The following is a 12,776-nucleotide window of genomic DNA, read 5'->3' as shown; positions in this document are numbered from 1 at the left end:
GGGAGACCTCGGGCGGCAAAGTGTTCTGCGCCAGCCCTGAGACTCACCGGCAATGAGCTCCTCCAGGTCCAGCTGTTGGCTGTGCTCTCTGTCAACGTGGAGAACAAGGAAGCCTGGAAGGGAAGGGCAAGAGGGTGATGCCCAGGGCAACGCAAGGGGGACAAAGGGGTGGCCAGGAACCGCTCTGCCCAGGGTGCCCCTTGCCCGCCTCACCTACGAACATGGGGGCAGCAGCCCGGATGTCCGGCCAGTTGCTCTTGAAGTAGAAGAGGTTTGTGGCCACCAGGCGACTCAGCGTGTCGGGGTAAGACTGCATCTGCCAAGAGGGAGGGGAGACCCAGCGGAGGTGAGCAGTCGGTGCTGGAGGGGAGACCCCCCCCCCTCAGGAGGAGAGTGTGTCCACCTGTCCGTCCCCCCCCCCCCCCCCGGCCCCACCAGAGCTGGAGGAAGGGAGCGCAGAGGCTTCTCGCTTCTCCACCCTCCCCCAACACCACCAAGAATAAGGGGTGTTCTGCTTCCATTGGCCACCCCATTTGTTCCCCAACCCACTTTGGAGTCCTTTAGAGCCCTAAACAGGACCTCTCAAGAATGGCTTCCGCCCCCGTGAGCCCGGCTGAGCTCTCAGGGCAAACGCCCGAGGCTCTGCTCAGCGTCCGATTTGGAAGACGGGCACGAGCAACAGAGCCTTTTCAGCCAGGGCTGCTCTTTGCCATCTGGGTTGTCTCACCCCTCGGGCTGCGTGAGGCTGCCTGCTTCTTTGGGGATCTGGCCTGGCATAAACCAAGGTGGTTCTTCCTGCCTTTTAACTGCTTTTTTAAAATATCATTTATTAGACTTGCTAGGCACTCACTAGAAATCTACCCGAGTGACTTTCAAAACATTAAAACCCAAAAAGCACAGGGGGGTAGATGATAATAAAAGCATTGCAGTGGTCCAGAGACAGACTTGGTAAAATTTAGAAAGGTGGCTGCCAGTTGCCCGGGGAGGAAGGGGGGGTCTCTGGACAAAGAGGGAAAGTAAAAACATTTCTGAGGCCGAGAGTTGGGCTCCTTGCTGTGCCACCTCGGAGGGAGGGCTTGGGGTCATGCGCTCTGCTCAGGCAGGGGCTCCGCTACCCCCCCCTTCATCCTCACCAGGTGTTTGCAGACGTCATTCATGAACTCGCCATAGTGGAGGCCCCGGTCCTCATGGAGGTGGTTTTGGAACATGTCGCAAAGGACGGGGCAGCCCATGCTGGGGCCACACTGGCGCAGGGCAAACTTGCAAGCCTGCAAGGAGGACATGGGGGCGGCCTGTTAGCTGCCCCAAGAGCAAATCCCACCCCCCTGTGCCAGCCACAGCCCCTCCAACCGAAGAGAGACGCACCTTGACGACCTCTGGCTTTGGGTCCTGCAGGTGAAGCAGCAGAGTGACCAGCCCATTCAGGATCTGCTCAAAGAAAGCCTCTTCGCAGCTGCCGCCACTGAACTTGGTCAGGTGGCCAAAGAGGAGGATGGACGACCGGCGGAGCTCGTGCTTCTCCTGCAAGCGAAGCAGCCCCAGCTGTTGGGCTGTGGCAAAAGCGTCCCAGGGAGGGCCCTGCCTGTCCTCTGCCCTCCAGCCTCCTCAGGGTGGTGTCCCAAGAGACCAGGGCCCTGCGGGACTTGACCTCTTTCCGCAGGGCCTGCAAGACAGAGCTGTTCCGCCTGGCCTTTGGCTTGGACTCACTCTGACCCTTAGGTTTCCCTCCCCTTATGGTTTTGAGGAGGCTGCATATTAAACTGCATTTTAACCTGTCTTTTAAATTCTTTTCTTTTCCCTATTATGTTTTTACTGTTGTAAGCCGCCCTGAGCCTGGCTCTGGCAGGGTTACTATTATTATTATTACTATTATTATTATTATTATTATTATTATTATTATTATTATTATTATTCAAGCTCCCCCACAGCCACAGACCAGGATCCCTGCCATCCCCCCCCCCCACCAGCAGGGAAGGACCCAAACTTGCCTTAGGAAGAACTCTGGCATGCTGTTCCTCCCCCCCCTCCCCCCGGGGCTGAGCTGCCTTCTGCCCCAGCAGCCCCTCGTCCAGGGCATCATCCAGGCCAGCTTACGCTATCGAAGAAGGGCCGGATGCGGATGGCGATGTGGAGCAGCATGGAGCGGACGTCCCTCTCCTCCAGAAAGCCCAGGATCTTGGCGAGGCCCCCCATGGCTTCCAGGGCCACCAGGCTGTGGGGGTCGTCCTTGTCGTCCATGCCGTTCATCATGGAAGCCAGGAGCTGAGCCCCGTGACGCCTCACCTGCAGCCAGGGGCACACACCAGGCACCGTCAGTGGCAGTGCCAGGGGTGGGTGCGCCCCAGCGCCTCTGCTGCAGTTGCTGCCCCTCAGAGCAGGGTGGCAGCAGTGAGCCAGAGGGGGGCAGGGCCAAAGCCCACCCTGGCACCCCTCCTGTGCCCAAGGAAGAGCGGCCTCGCCCTGGCAGATATTGGGGAGGAGGAAAGGGAAGGCGCCCCCCTGAGCACGGGAAGCAGAGGGGGCCCACTGGCATCCGCCCTCACCTTCTCTGGCGAGCCCGAAGCCATGTTGCCCAAGCCGCGCAGGGCCAGCATCCTCACGGAGGTGCAGGGGTCCCTCTGCCGGGCCGTCATGCTGTCCATCACAGACGCCAGCAGGACCAGGTCGTTCACCACGTTGCTGCTGAGGAGCTGAAAGGCGCAAGCGGCGAGTACAGAGACACACCCTCCCTAGGGCCACAGGCTCAGAGTCGGAGTCTGCAGCTCCCCTTGAGGCACCCCAGGGCTCAGGGTCAGGCCAGAAGGGAGGAGGACCAAGTCCCCCCCCAGGCCCTGCTCTCTTGCCTCAGAGCCTTTCCGGGCCAGACCCCTCCCTCTGTCCTTGGCACATCGGGGGAGAATGGAGGGCAGCTCACACCTCATCACCTTCCCAAGGGGGCTGGGGGGCCACAGGCGCCTGCTCCTCAGAGCTGCTATTTTAAAGCTTCAGCCGGACGGCAGGCCCAGGCAGGCAGCCAGCCCCTCCAGCTCTGGGCCCACGTCCAGCCACAGGACTCCCCGCCGCTCAATCCTAGGCCACTCCATCAGCGGAGACGCAAAGAGGTGGTTTATGAGCCAGGATTGAGCCGGGCAGCGACAAAGGCACTTGGAAAGCCCCAGCTGGAGGTGGCGAGTCAGGCAAGGAGGTATAGGGGTTACAGCAGCAGCAGCAGGGAGGAGGGTGCCTGACGCAGCAGCTGGACTCCGTTCCTCAGGGTGGCATGTCAGGAGCGATGAGGTGAGGCTTTGCTGGCTCCTGGGGCTGAGGGGCAGCTCCCCTCCGGTGGGGGGCGGGAGAAGGGAGCTAAGAGGCAGAGCCCCTGCCTTGCACGCAGGGGGTCCCAGGTTCAGTCCCCACTGGCAGCTGTTCCTGCTGCTGCCAGTCAGTGCAGGCCATAGGGAGCAAGACAGGGGAAGGCAGCTCCCCAGGCTCCCCTTAAACAGCAGCCTTGGCTAGGGAGGGGCACCCCTTCTACTAGTCAGGGGTGGGGGGAGAGGACAAATCAGAATATTCAGAGAGTCTCCAGGGAGGGTCCGTGGCCACAACAGACATGGCCAGAGCTCTTGGCAGTCTCCCCCTTTGCAGTTCCCCCTCTCATTACTGCCTTGCCCACCCTGGCCAGGGCCAAGAGCAGGACCCCCAGCAGGAGGACCCCCCCCCAGCCCCTTCGTGGACCCACCTCCGCAAAGAAGGCCGTGGTGGTCAAGCGCTGGCTGTCGTAGATGCTGTTCAGCATGGGGGAGAGGGTCTTCACAATCAGGGGCAGCTTGGGCCCAGCGTGCTTCGCCATGGCGCTGAGGAAGAAGAGGGCACCCACCCCAGTTGAGATCGCCTCTTGCCACGTAGCGGGCAGCCCACCCCACGCCAGCCCTGCTCCTTGGGAAGCGGGAGAGGAGGGGGCTCCCATCTCCGCCACGGCTTCCCCATCCCAATGACTCCACAGCCCTGCCGAGAAATTCAGCCCAGCGGCTCTTCCTCTCCCGTCTCCCTGCCGTCGCACTGGCTACTGAACCCACGGGCTCCGCTCAGTCCCAGGGCCAAACTGGGAGGCTCAGTAGCCAAGAGCCTGGGGTGCAAAGAGAGATAACCAGGACTGGCTGAATGCTGCCCCCCCCCAGGAGAACAGCCCCCCCAGCTCACATTTCAGAAGCAGATCAACCAGTGATGGTTGGACTAGTTGATCCTTAGGGATCTCCTCCCAGTCCTGCAATTCTATGGCCTCCCCGCCTCCCCTGGCGCTAAGGAAGCAGACGGATGTCTGTCCCTGGGATTGGCAAACAGGTTTCTTGGGATTGCAGCAGGCATCTCAGCACAAGAGCCCCTTCCGCTCCTGGCCTAAGTGTGCCAGCTGAGCCCCGTCCCCCCGCCCAGGGCAGCCCCAGGAGACGGGCTCAAGCGGGCACAGCCTCCTCTGCCACCCACCCGCTCACCTGGCCAGGACGGCGACGCCATCGTGGTGCCTCTCCACGCTTCTCAGGGACTCCCAGCCGCCCGAGGCCGACACTGCCCTGGCCACCTCTTCGCTGCCCCCCTGCGTCAGCATGGCCTTGAGGGTCTCCACGGCAGAGCTAGGGAGGGGGGGGAGAGAGATAGAAGGTCCACTCCGTTCTGCCTCAGAGAGAGGGGAGGGTGGGGGAGAGGGGCCGGATCCGTGGCTCCTGCCACCCCAGGCGCCTCTTGGAGGTGCTCAAGGCTGACGGCCGCAACGCTAAGAAGCCCCGGGCGGCTGCTCAGAGGAGCTTTTGCCTGCATTAGTGTTTTATGGGGGTGGGATTATTGTGCCGTGAGCGGAGCGTGACATCTGGAAAACCTCCATTGTCCTGTCACACTAAACCCAAAATACGTGGGGAGGATATGATGACTTGGGGTCCCCCGAAACAGGAAACCAGCATTCGCACACAGACCAGGCGGGCAGCCTGCTCTTCTCCACCAACGTCCAAGAGGAGAGACAGATGCCCCTCTCTGGACCCAGCCTGGCTATGGGGGGGGGGGGACCTGGCATGGAGAGTTCCGCCTTGCCCAGCGCCTCCAGCCATTGCCAGGATCCTGTTCGCCAACCAGTTGGGAATCTGTTTGCTGTCTGCACACAGCTCTGGTGGAACACACCAAGGGAGTTTGCCAACTGACCGGGGAGGGGGGTGATTCTGTGCCCCCCCAGGGATGTCGCTGGACCCCCATCTCCCAGCATCCCTTTCCACTGGCCCTGCTGGGAGTCCAAGAAGCTCTGGAGGGCGGCAGGCTCCCCAACTCTGGCGCAGGGAAAGGAAGGCAGCAGTTGGGGCAGCGAAGGCAAAGTTGTGCCTTGCCTGCCGGTAGCCCAGCGAGGGGCACCCACCACCCCTGGGAGGCTGACCCTGCCGGCTTCTAAGTGGAGCAGCCAACTTGGAATGGTGCAGAAGCGGTGAGCACCCACAGGCACAGGGGCCAAGGGACCCCCTGGCCAAACAGGCCCTTCCCTCCCACGCCAAAGGGCCCTTGGCAGGCGAATGCCGCTGTGGCCCCTGGACGGGCATTGACACCACTAAGAAACACGATCCCATTGGAGCACCCAGGGCAGCCGCTGCCTGCCAGGCCAAGGTGCCAGGGGGAGCCAGGGGGAACAGGGTGTGTCCCCCCCCCCAGCCAATGCAAGTGGCGCAGGAGCAGCACACACTGCACACAGGGGAAACACCTGCTGCTTCTGACACTGCCCCTTGGAAACCAAAAAGCAAGCCCCACCTCCCTGGAGAGGGGCAGGGAGTGGATGGAGGAAGTGCAGACGATGGCCAGAGGTGTCCACTGCCCCCTCCAGGGCCGGGGCATCCACAGCACTGCTGCTCTGCATGTCGCAGGGGGGAGAGCCAGGCTCCCAGCGATTCACAGCAAGGCTGCTTTGAACATGCATCTCCCCCCACCTCCCCAAATTCCATTTTTATTCAGGAAAACGCTTCCCTGGCCTGTGCAGCACTGAGCAGCTCCTCCCTGCCTTGCTGAGAGGCAGACGTAACCCAACCCGGCAGCCGTGAGAGAGAGAGAGAGAGAGAGAGCGCGAGGGCACCTCTGCACGCACCATGCAAAGAATGCGAAGGCGAAAACCACAAGCCAGGCTGCAACAGGAAGAGCGATTTAATATTTCCTGATTTAGGGGGAGGCGAGTGTGTGGAAAGCGAGGGGGGAGCTAATCCCCCCGCCGAGGTCAGGCCTGCCTTCATACCTAATACGTTATGGGCCGTGGCGCATTACCCAACCATCAGATTACGTGCGGAGACCTCGCTGCTGCTGCCGCCGTGTTGGTGAAAAAAACAACCCCCCAACAAAATCAGTTCCACATGGCAGGTAGAGGGAGGCAGCTGAGGGGGCTGGCCCAGAAGTACCTGCAGGGGTCCAGCGGCCGGAGGGGCTGCCCGCGGCCGGCGCTCTTCCTCTCCTTGGACTGCATGTTCTTGGGGAGGTGGACGCCCACCGTGCAGCTGACCCGGAGCAGGAGGGAGACGAAGAGCTCAGCGTAGAGGCCCATGATGGCCGGGCCACACTCCGGGACAGACATGATCTCATGCAGAGCGCATGTGGCCTGGAGGGGGGAGAGGGGAGGTCAGGAGGGGGCACCAAGAGCCGGGAGAGGCACCCTGGGGCGCTCAAGCAGGGTGCCCCCAAGGCAGAGGGGCGGAGTCTGGGCCGCTCAAACGTCCCTGGGAGGATGGAGAGACCGTCCCTGGGGCTTTCCGTGGGCCTGGGGGGCAGGAGGTCCCCCCTTTCCCCATCTCGAGCCCCAGCGGGAAACCCCGGGAGCCTTTGCTGCCGGCCAGTGGGGGAGAGATGGGCCTGCTTCGCTCCTGGGGCCCCCCCAAGTGTTGGCTGCTGGGAGGCAGGTGGGGCTGAAGAGCAACGCGCAGGTCTGAAGGCTGAATCAGAACTCCGCGGGGTCAAGCAGCCACAGCAGACACACTCCAATGTGTGTGTGTGTGTTTGTGTGTCGCATCTCGCTGCCGTGGCCACTTGAAAGCGGAGAGGCTGGGCTGCTCCTGAACAATGGCCCTGGGGTGGGCCAGGGGGGGTTGCAGGGGCCGGGGTCGGCTTTCAAGCATGACGGATCCGCTGGCATCTGCGTCTGGTTCGGCGGAGGAGGAGGAAATTTTCACAGCTGCTTTCCTGCTCACAGAGCTGCCAAGCGGCGGCGTTTATTTTCTTGGGGGGATAAAACGCAAAGCGATCTCCCTGGAGGACGAACACCTGAGAGGGCCTTTATGAGCCGGCGGATTAGCGCTAATAGGCATTATATGGCAAGGCCTCTTTTCCAGGGACCAGGCCTGGCACAGACACCCGAGGGGAGGAAATGAGGGCAGCGGAGGGGGCGCGGCAGCAGCCCAGGTGTGGGGGGCGGGGGGGGGGAGGAAGAGGCAGCAGGAGGAGGAGGAGGAGGAGGAGGGCTTCTTAGCAAGCAGGCCGGACACTCACCGCGAGGGGGAAGAAAGTGGCCACGCGCTCGGAGCCGCTGCCCCGCAAGAAGGACTTGTTCTCTTTGTAGGGGACGTCCCGGTTCACTTTCTCCAGGAGCAGCTCCAAGACCTGGGTGGCGAGGGGGGGCTCCGAGGCCAGGGCCCGCCACATCAGGCAGCTGCAGCTGAAACGGAGAAGGGGAAGGAGGAGGCCAGCGTCAGAGGCTCCCCAGGCCAAGGAGCGTCTCCACCCCCATCGTTCTGCTCGGACACCGAGGTCCAGTGCCGAGGGCCTTCTGGCGGTTCCCTCATTGCGAGAAGCAAAGCTACAGGGAACCAGGCAGAGGGCCTTCTCGGTGGTGGCACCTGCCCTGTGGAACACCCTCCCATCAGATGTCAAAGAGATAAACAACTACCAGACTTTTAGAAGACATCTGAAGGCAGAACTGTTTAGGGAAGCTTTTAATGTGTGACATTTTAATGTATTCTTAATCTTTGCTGGAAGCCGCCCAGAGTGGCTGGGGAAACCCAGCCAGATGGGCGGGGTATAAATAATAAATTATTATTATTATTATTATATGGCTGCCGGGGGACAAGCTTGCTCTGGGAGACAGGGAGCCCTGCACTTTCAGGCATCGGCCAGAAACAGGGGCTCCCGCAGCCCAGGATGCTCAGTCAAGGCTCTTCTGGCTCAGCAGAGCTCCCTCCCCCCCTTGGACTCCCCGTCCCTGGGGCTGAACCCAAGAGGGGCTCCAAAGAGCCACAGCCAGAGCCCTGGCGGGAGAGCAGACGTGTGAAGGGGCAAGAGAGAAAGAGACCCCTTGGGCACCATCAGGGCTTCCTCCTGGCCGGGCTGACCTCAGCCAGAGCCTTCCTGCACCACCTCCTTACCATGGGGGGAGGAGAAGGGAGATTCTCCTGGAGAAAAGCCCCCCCCCCCCACACACACACCAGAAGCAGCTGCAAAGGCTTTGGCCCAAGGGCTCCAGCGGACGCAGGTGCAGAGCCGCCTACCTGTCCAAGGGCAGAGGGTTGCCCAGGAGGCTGGAGACCACAGCGGCCTTGTGCTGCGCGGCCAGGATGTGGACTGTCTGCTGGGCCGCCTTCCGGACAGCCTCCTCCTCCACCTCCTGCAGCTTGGAGTGCACCACTGCCAGGATCTCCGGCACCTGCGGGGGCACAGGGGGCTCAGAGGCTGCCGCGACAGGCACCCCCCCAGGCAGAGCAGGAGGGAGGGACCCCTCAACTCCATCCTCTCCACCTGTGGGTCCCCAGATGTTGAACTACAACTCCCATCACCCCTAGCTAGCAAGGCCAGAGCTCAGGGTTGATGGGAGTTGTAGTCCAACATCATCTGGGGACCCACAGGGAGAGAACCACTGCCCTAGGGGGAGCACATAAGGGCTTCTGGAGTGGGCGCCCCCCCCCCTTGGCACTTGTTGCCAACTCCTCTACAAGAATGCAGGAATCACAACTGAAGCAGCTGTGACAGGTTGGGGGGCCACCCATTAGGGATGATTTGGTAGTGACCCCTGCATAGGGGGTTGGACCAGACAACCCTGGGGGGGGTCTCTTACAATTCTACAATTCTTTGATTAAGAAGGGGCAGCACAGAGAAGCCCGCCGAGCCTCTGCCCCAAAGACCCAGGATCCCAATCCAGGGAGAGGGCCCCCCCCAGCCTTCCTCCTAGCACCCATGGACATTCAAGAGCCCACGGAGAAGGAGGGAGGGAGGGAGGGAGGGAGGGAGGGGAGCCCCCCCACCTCCGCCTCACCTTCTCCAGCAGGACAGCCCCACGCTCCTTCAGGAGGGAGTTGACCACCACGGTGGCTGCGCGGGAACAGTTCTTGTCCGGATCCGCCAAGCCCTCCAGCATGGAGAGGAGGAGGCTGAGCAGCTGGTCGGGGGGGAGCCGCTTGGCTATTACCTGTTGGGCCAAGCAATAATAATAATAATTTATTATTTGTACCCCGCCCATCCGGCTGGGCTTCCCCAGCCACTCTGGGCGGCTTCCAACAAAGATTAAAAATACATTAAAAGGAGGAGGAGGAGGACAGGAACTCATCAGGCAAGGAGCCGGCCCGGCTGCCCCAGGAGACTAAGGGGAAGCCCCCGACCCCTTTCGGGCAACAAGTGCCCCCCCTGCCCAGGCTGAGCATCTCAAGGTCCCACCTGGGCTATGTTGCAGCAGGCCTGGAAGAGGGTGTTGACGTCGGGGTCTCTCAGGCCGGTCTTCAGAGCTTTCAGCCTCTCCAGAGACTCGTCCTTGTGATCTCGAGCAAACCCTGCGCAGACGGAGAAGGGCAGCCAGTCTTTGGGGGCATCGGGGGGGGGGGGCTTTGCCCATCTGGGCCACACAGCTGCCCTTCCAGGACCATCTCCCCCCTCCCCTGCAAGCCCCCTTGGCAATCCCAGCAGCTCCTGCCTGCGCAAGCGATATACCCCCCTCTGCTGTCCAGAGAAGGAAGCAGCATCTTCATCTTTTTTTGGGGGGGGGGGTACTGGACTGAGTGCCAGTGAGTTCAGGGGAAAGGGAAAGATCAAGTTCTCCAGTTCCCACTCGTTTTGCTTTCCCCCCACCAGGAAAAACAAGGCCGGTGGGAGCCAGGAGGTGGGAGCAAGCCCTGGTTGAAGTACTCTTTCGTTGAATTTGGGATTTTAATGAATTGCTTTCCATAAAGTTTGACAATAGAAACACATGAATGCAATGTCAAGCCCAGATACAGAGACGAGCAAATCACTTTAAAGGCTGGTTGACAAAGCCAAGTCCTCATTGGGCCCCAGAAAGGCCCCTGTATGGGATGTCACAGGAGGCGGGGGGCCCCTGTTTGTGCATGGTATGCAAGGGGCCCTCCTGGGGAGATGGGATCTGCAGGGGCCCCTGAGATTGGGGCATGGAAGGGGGATCCTGGTGCCAAGATGCGCAAGGCTTCCTACACCTGGACCAGCACTTTGGACTCAGCCTTGGCAGAGCCGGGTATTGCAGAGGCCAGGCTGGCCCTACACAGGAGGAGAGGGAGGGACAGAGAGATCCCACCAGGAAGGTTCGCGCTTTTGCCACCCGCCCCCCCCCAAGAAACAAGCGCTGGCTCTTACCCTCATAGTAGAGCTGGATGTACAAAAGGCTGTGGACGCAGTCGACCGCGTGCTGGCGGGTGCCGGCCAGGGAGTCGGTGCAGCGGGGGGCAAAGAGCGCAATCAGCAGCCCCACGTTGTAGAAAGGGACCACCGTCTGGGAACACAAGGCACCAGGAGGCCCATTGAGAGCACGGCGGAAGGGGGCTGCCATGCCATGCCCAAGTGACAGTCCCCACAAGGGGGCAGCACAGGGCCACAACAACCTGAGCCGCTGTCGGTCAAAGTCACGCAAGCCAGCAGGGCCAAGGGCTCACAGGAGCCCCCCAGGAGCCAGAGAGAGCCCCAAACTCTGTGCAAGGCAGCAGGTGGCTCACCACTCTTGCAAGAGCTTGGCTCGCGTCAGGAGCTCTTTTGGCACAGAAGGGGCCTGCCCTGCAGAATGCCCTCCCGTCAAATGATGATGATGATGATGATAATAATAATAAATAAAAATAATAAAAAAGCTTTATTGTCATTGTACAATCTGTGTACAATGAAATTAAATGAGTAAAATGAAAATCAGATAGGTGGGACTTGCGGAAGCCCACTTTAGAAAAATAAGGCTATGACAAGAACTTGTCCGTATTGTTTGTCTTTTCTGCTTTTGTTTTTTTATTTGTGTTATAAAATGAATAATTTTTTTTGGGGGGGGGACACACAAAAAACCCAATGAAATTAAACGAGTCTCCCTCCCCCCCGCCAAACAATCTCTTCTTGAACAATACACCACCTCGTAAGTCAATTTCGCTATATTATTTTTCTGTTCAACAGCCTAACGGCCCACGGATAGAAGCTGTTTTTTAGCCTGTTGGTACAGCTGATTATACTTCTATATCTCCTGCACGAGGACAGAAGTTTAAAGAGGTGCTGGCCGGGGTGTGAGTCAGCCCTGAGAATTTTTCTTGCAAGGAGATAAACAGCTCTATGGCATTCAGAAGACATCTGAAGGCAGCCCTGGGGGCAGGGAAGCTTTTAATATATGAGGTCTTCCTTTTTATATTCTGTTGGAAGCTGCCTAGAGTGGTTGGGGCAACCCAGTCCGATGGGTGAGTTACAATTATTATAATGATTGAATAAACTGAGCACTGTGAATGGCAGTTCCCCCATGCACAGTCCAGTCAGGTGCGAGGTTTCGCACTCTCCACCAGGCACCACGCAGCCAGGGGTGGAGTCAGGGAGACACAGCCAGTGTGCCACATTGGGAGGGCTGTTGGCAGCACCAGGTGGGCACCAGGCCCCGCTCCCCGGTGGCTCTGGGTCTGGTGCCAACGCGAGGGACTGCAAACGAGGGACAAGATGCTCCAGACACACCTGTGGTCCTGAGCAGCCCAAATATCAGGCCAAGCCAAGCAAAGGCAGCCCTGTGGCTGCGGGAGGGAGGGGAACTCACGTTGACATTCAGCTTCTCCCGATAGAACTCCAGGACGGCCGCGCTCACTTCCACGCCTCGCTCCCTCTCGTGCTCCTTGGCGGACTTGATCCAGGGGCTCAGGTGCTGCGGAGGGAGAAGGCGGAAATGGCAGCTCGGCCAGAGAGATCCCACAGAGGGTCCCCTTGCAAGAGCCCCCAGAAGGGGGCAGCAGAGGCCGGGCAAAGGGTGGCCCTGGGAGGAAAGATCTCTCAGCCCTTTGCCCGGAAGGAGGGAGCTGGTGTCTTGGAGCAAGAGGGTGGGGGAGAAGGGGGCAGACAGGATGCCTCCCCCTCTCTCCAGGGACTGCCACAGGTGGGCCGGGGCGGCTGCTCAATGCGCAAGGCCCGCCTGCCATAGGAGGGCTGTGGGAGCCCCCTGGGCCTCTCTCCTTGCCCCCCCTACCTCAAACATGGTCTGCAGGCCGTGGGGCGTCATGTGTCTGTGCAAGATGCTCTTCAGCAGGTCCTTGAGGGCACGAAGGGTGTCGCACCACAGAGGCTGAGCGTGGAAAAGGAAGGAAGGTGAGGCCCAGGTGATGCCTCCTGCCTCTCACCTGGGTGCGAAAGGTCCACACAGCTTCTCTCACCCCCCACCCCACCCCAGAAGCCCAGTCCCATGCCCTGTGGAGCCCAGAGACACTCCTGGGCTGGTCTCTGCCTCTGCCCGTCCCGGGCGCCAAAGGCCCGTCTGCACAGGCCCAAGCGGAGGGGACCCAGGGATGAAGCTCCCCCACTCAAAGCCACCTGGAACTCCCCCCGGGAGGGGGGCCGGTTGACAAACGCCAGAGGAGGAA

The 12,776-nt window shown here is 60.6% G+C and overlaps 1 protein-coding gene across 13 annotated transcripts in view; it reads right to left on the bottom strand.

Annotated features, from left to right (window-relative positions):
* Positions 1–12,776, bottom strand: part of MROH1 (maestro heat like repeat family member 1) — a 52,324-nt gene that overhangs the window by 2,119 nt on the left and 37,429 nt on the right. For all 13 annotated transcript variants that reach the window (XM_083516490.1, XM_083516487.1, XM_083516489.1 and 10 more), the window contains 16 exons: positions 12,386–12,481; positions 11,963–12,067; positions 10,552–10,687; positions 9,628–9,740; positions 9,230–9,382; positions 8,469–8,623; positions 7,474–7,639; positions 6,393–6,589; positions 4,470–4,607; positions 3,719–3,833; positions 2,544–2,690; positions 2,095–2,283; positions 1,366–1,521; positions 1,134–1,268; positions 214–316; positions 48–113 (listed from right to left, as the gene is read on the bottom strand). In XM_083516490.1, the coding sequence (XP_083372616.1) occupies positions 48–113; positions 214–316; positions 1,134–1,268; positions 1,366–1,521; positions 2,095–2,283; positions 2,544–2,690; positions 3,719–3,833; positions 4,470–4,607; positions 6,393–6,589; positions 7,474–7,639; positions 8,469–8,623; positions 9,230–9,382; positions 9,628–9,740; positions 10,552–10,687; positions 11,963–12,067; positions 12,386–12,481 (2,170 nt within the window). The remainder of the gene's footprint in view (positions 1–47; positions 114–213; positions 317–1,133; positions 1,269–1,365; positions 1,522–2,094; positions 2,284–2,543; positions 2,691–3,718; positions 3,834–4,469; positions 4,608–6,392; positions 6,590–7,473; positions 7,640–8,468; positions 8,624–9,229; positions 9,383–9,627; positions 9,741–10,551; positions 10,688–11,962; positions 12,068–12,385; positions 12,482–12,776) is intronic.

The sequence above is a fragment of the Podarcis liolepis genome (genome assembly GCF_965112155.1).
Source record: "Podarcis liolepis genome assembly, chromosome: 8".
Taxonomy (NCBI): Eukaryota; Metazoa; Chordata; class Lepidosauria; order Squamata; family Lacertidae; genus Podarcis; species Podarcis liolepis.
Note: the sequence above shows the minus strand (reverse complement) of the source record. Positions and strands in the feature narration are given on the sequence as shown.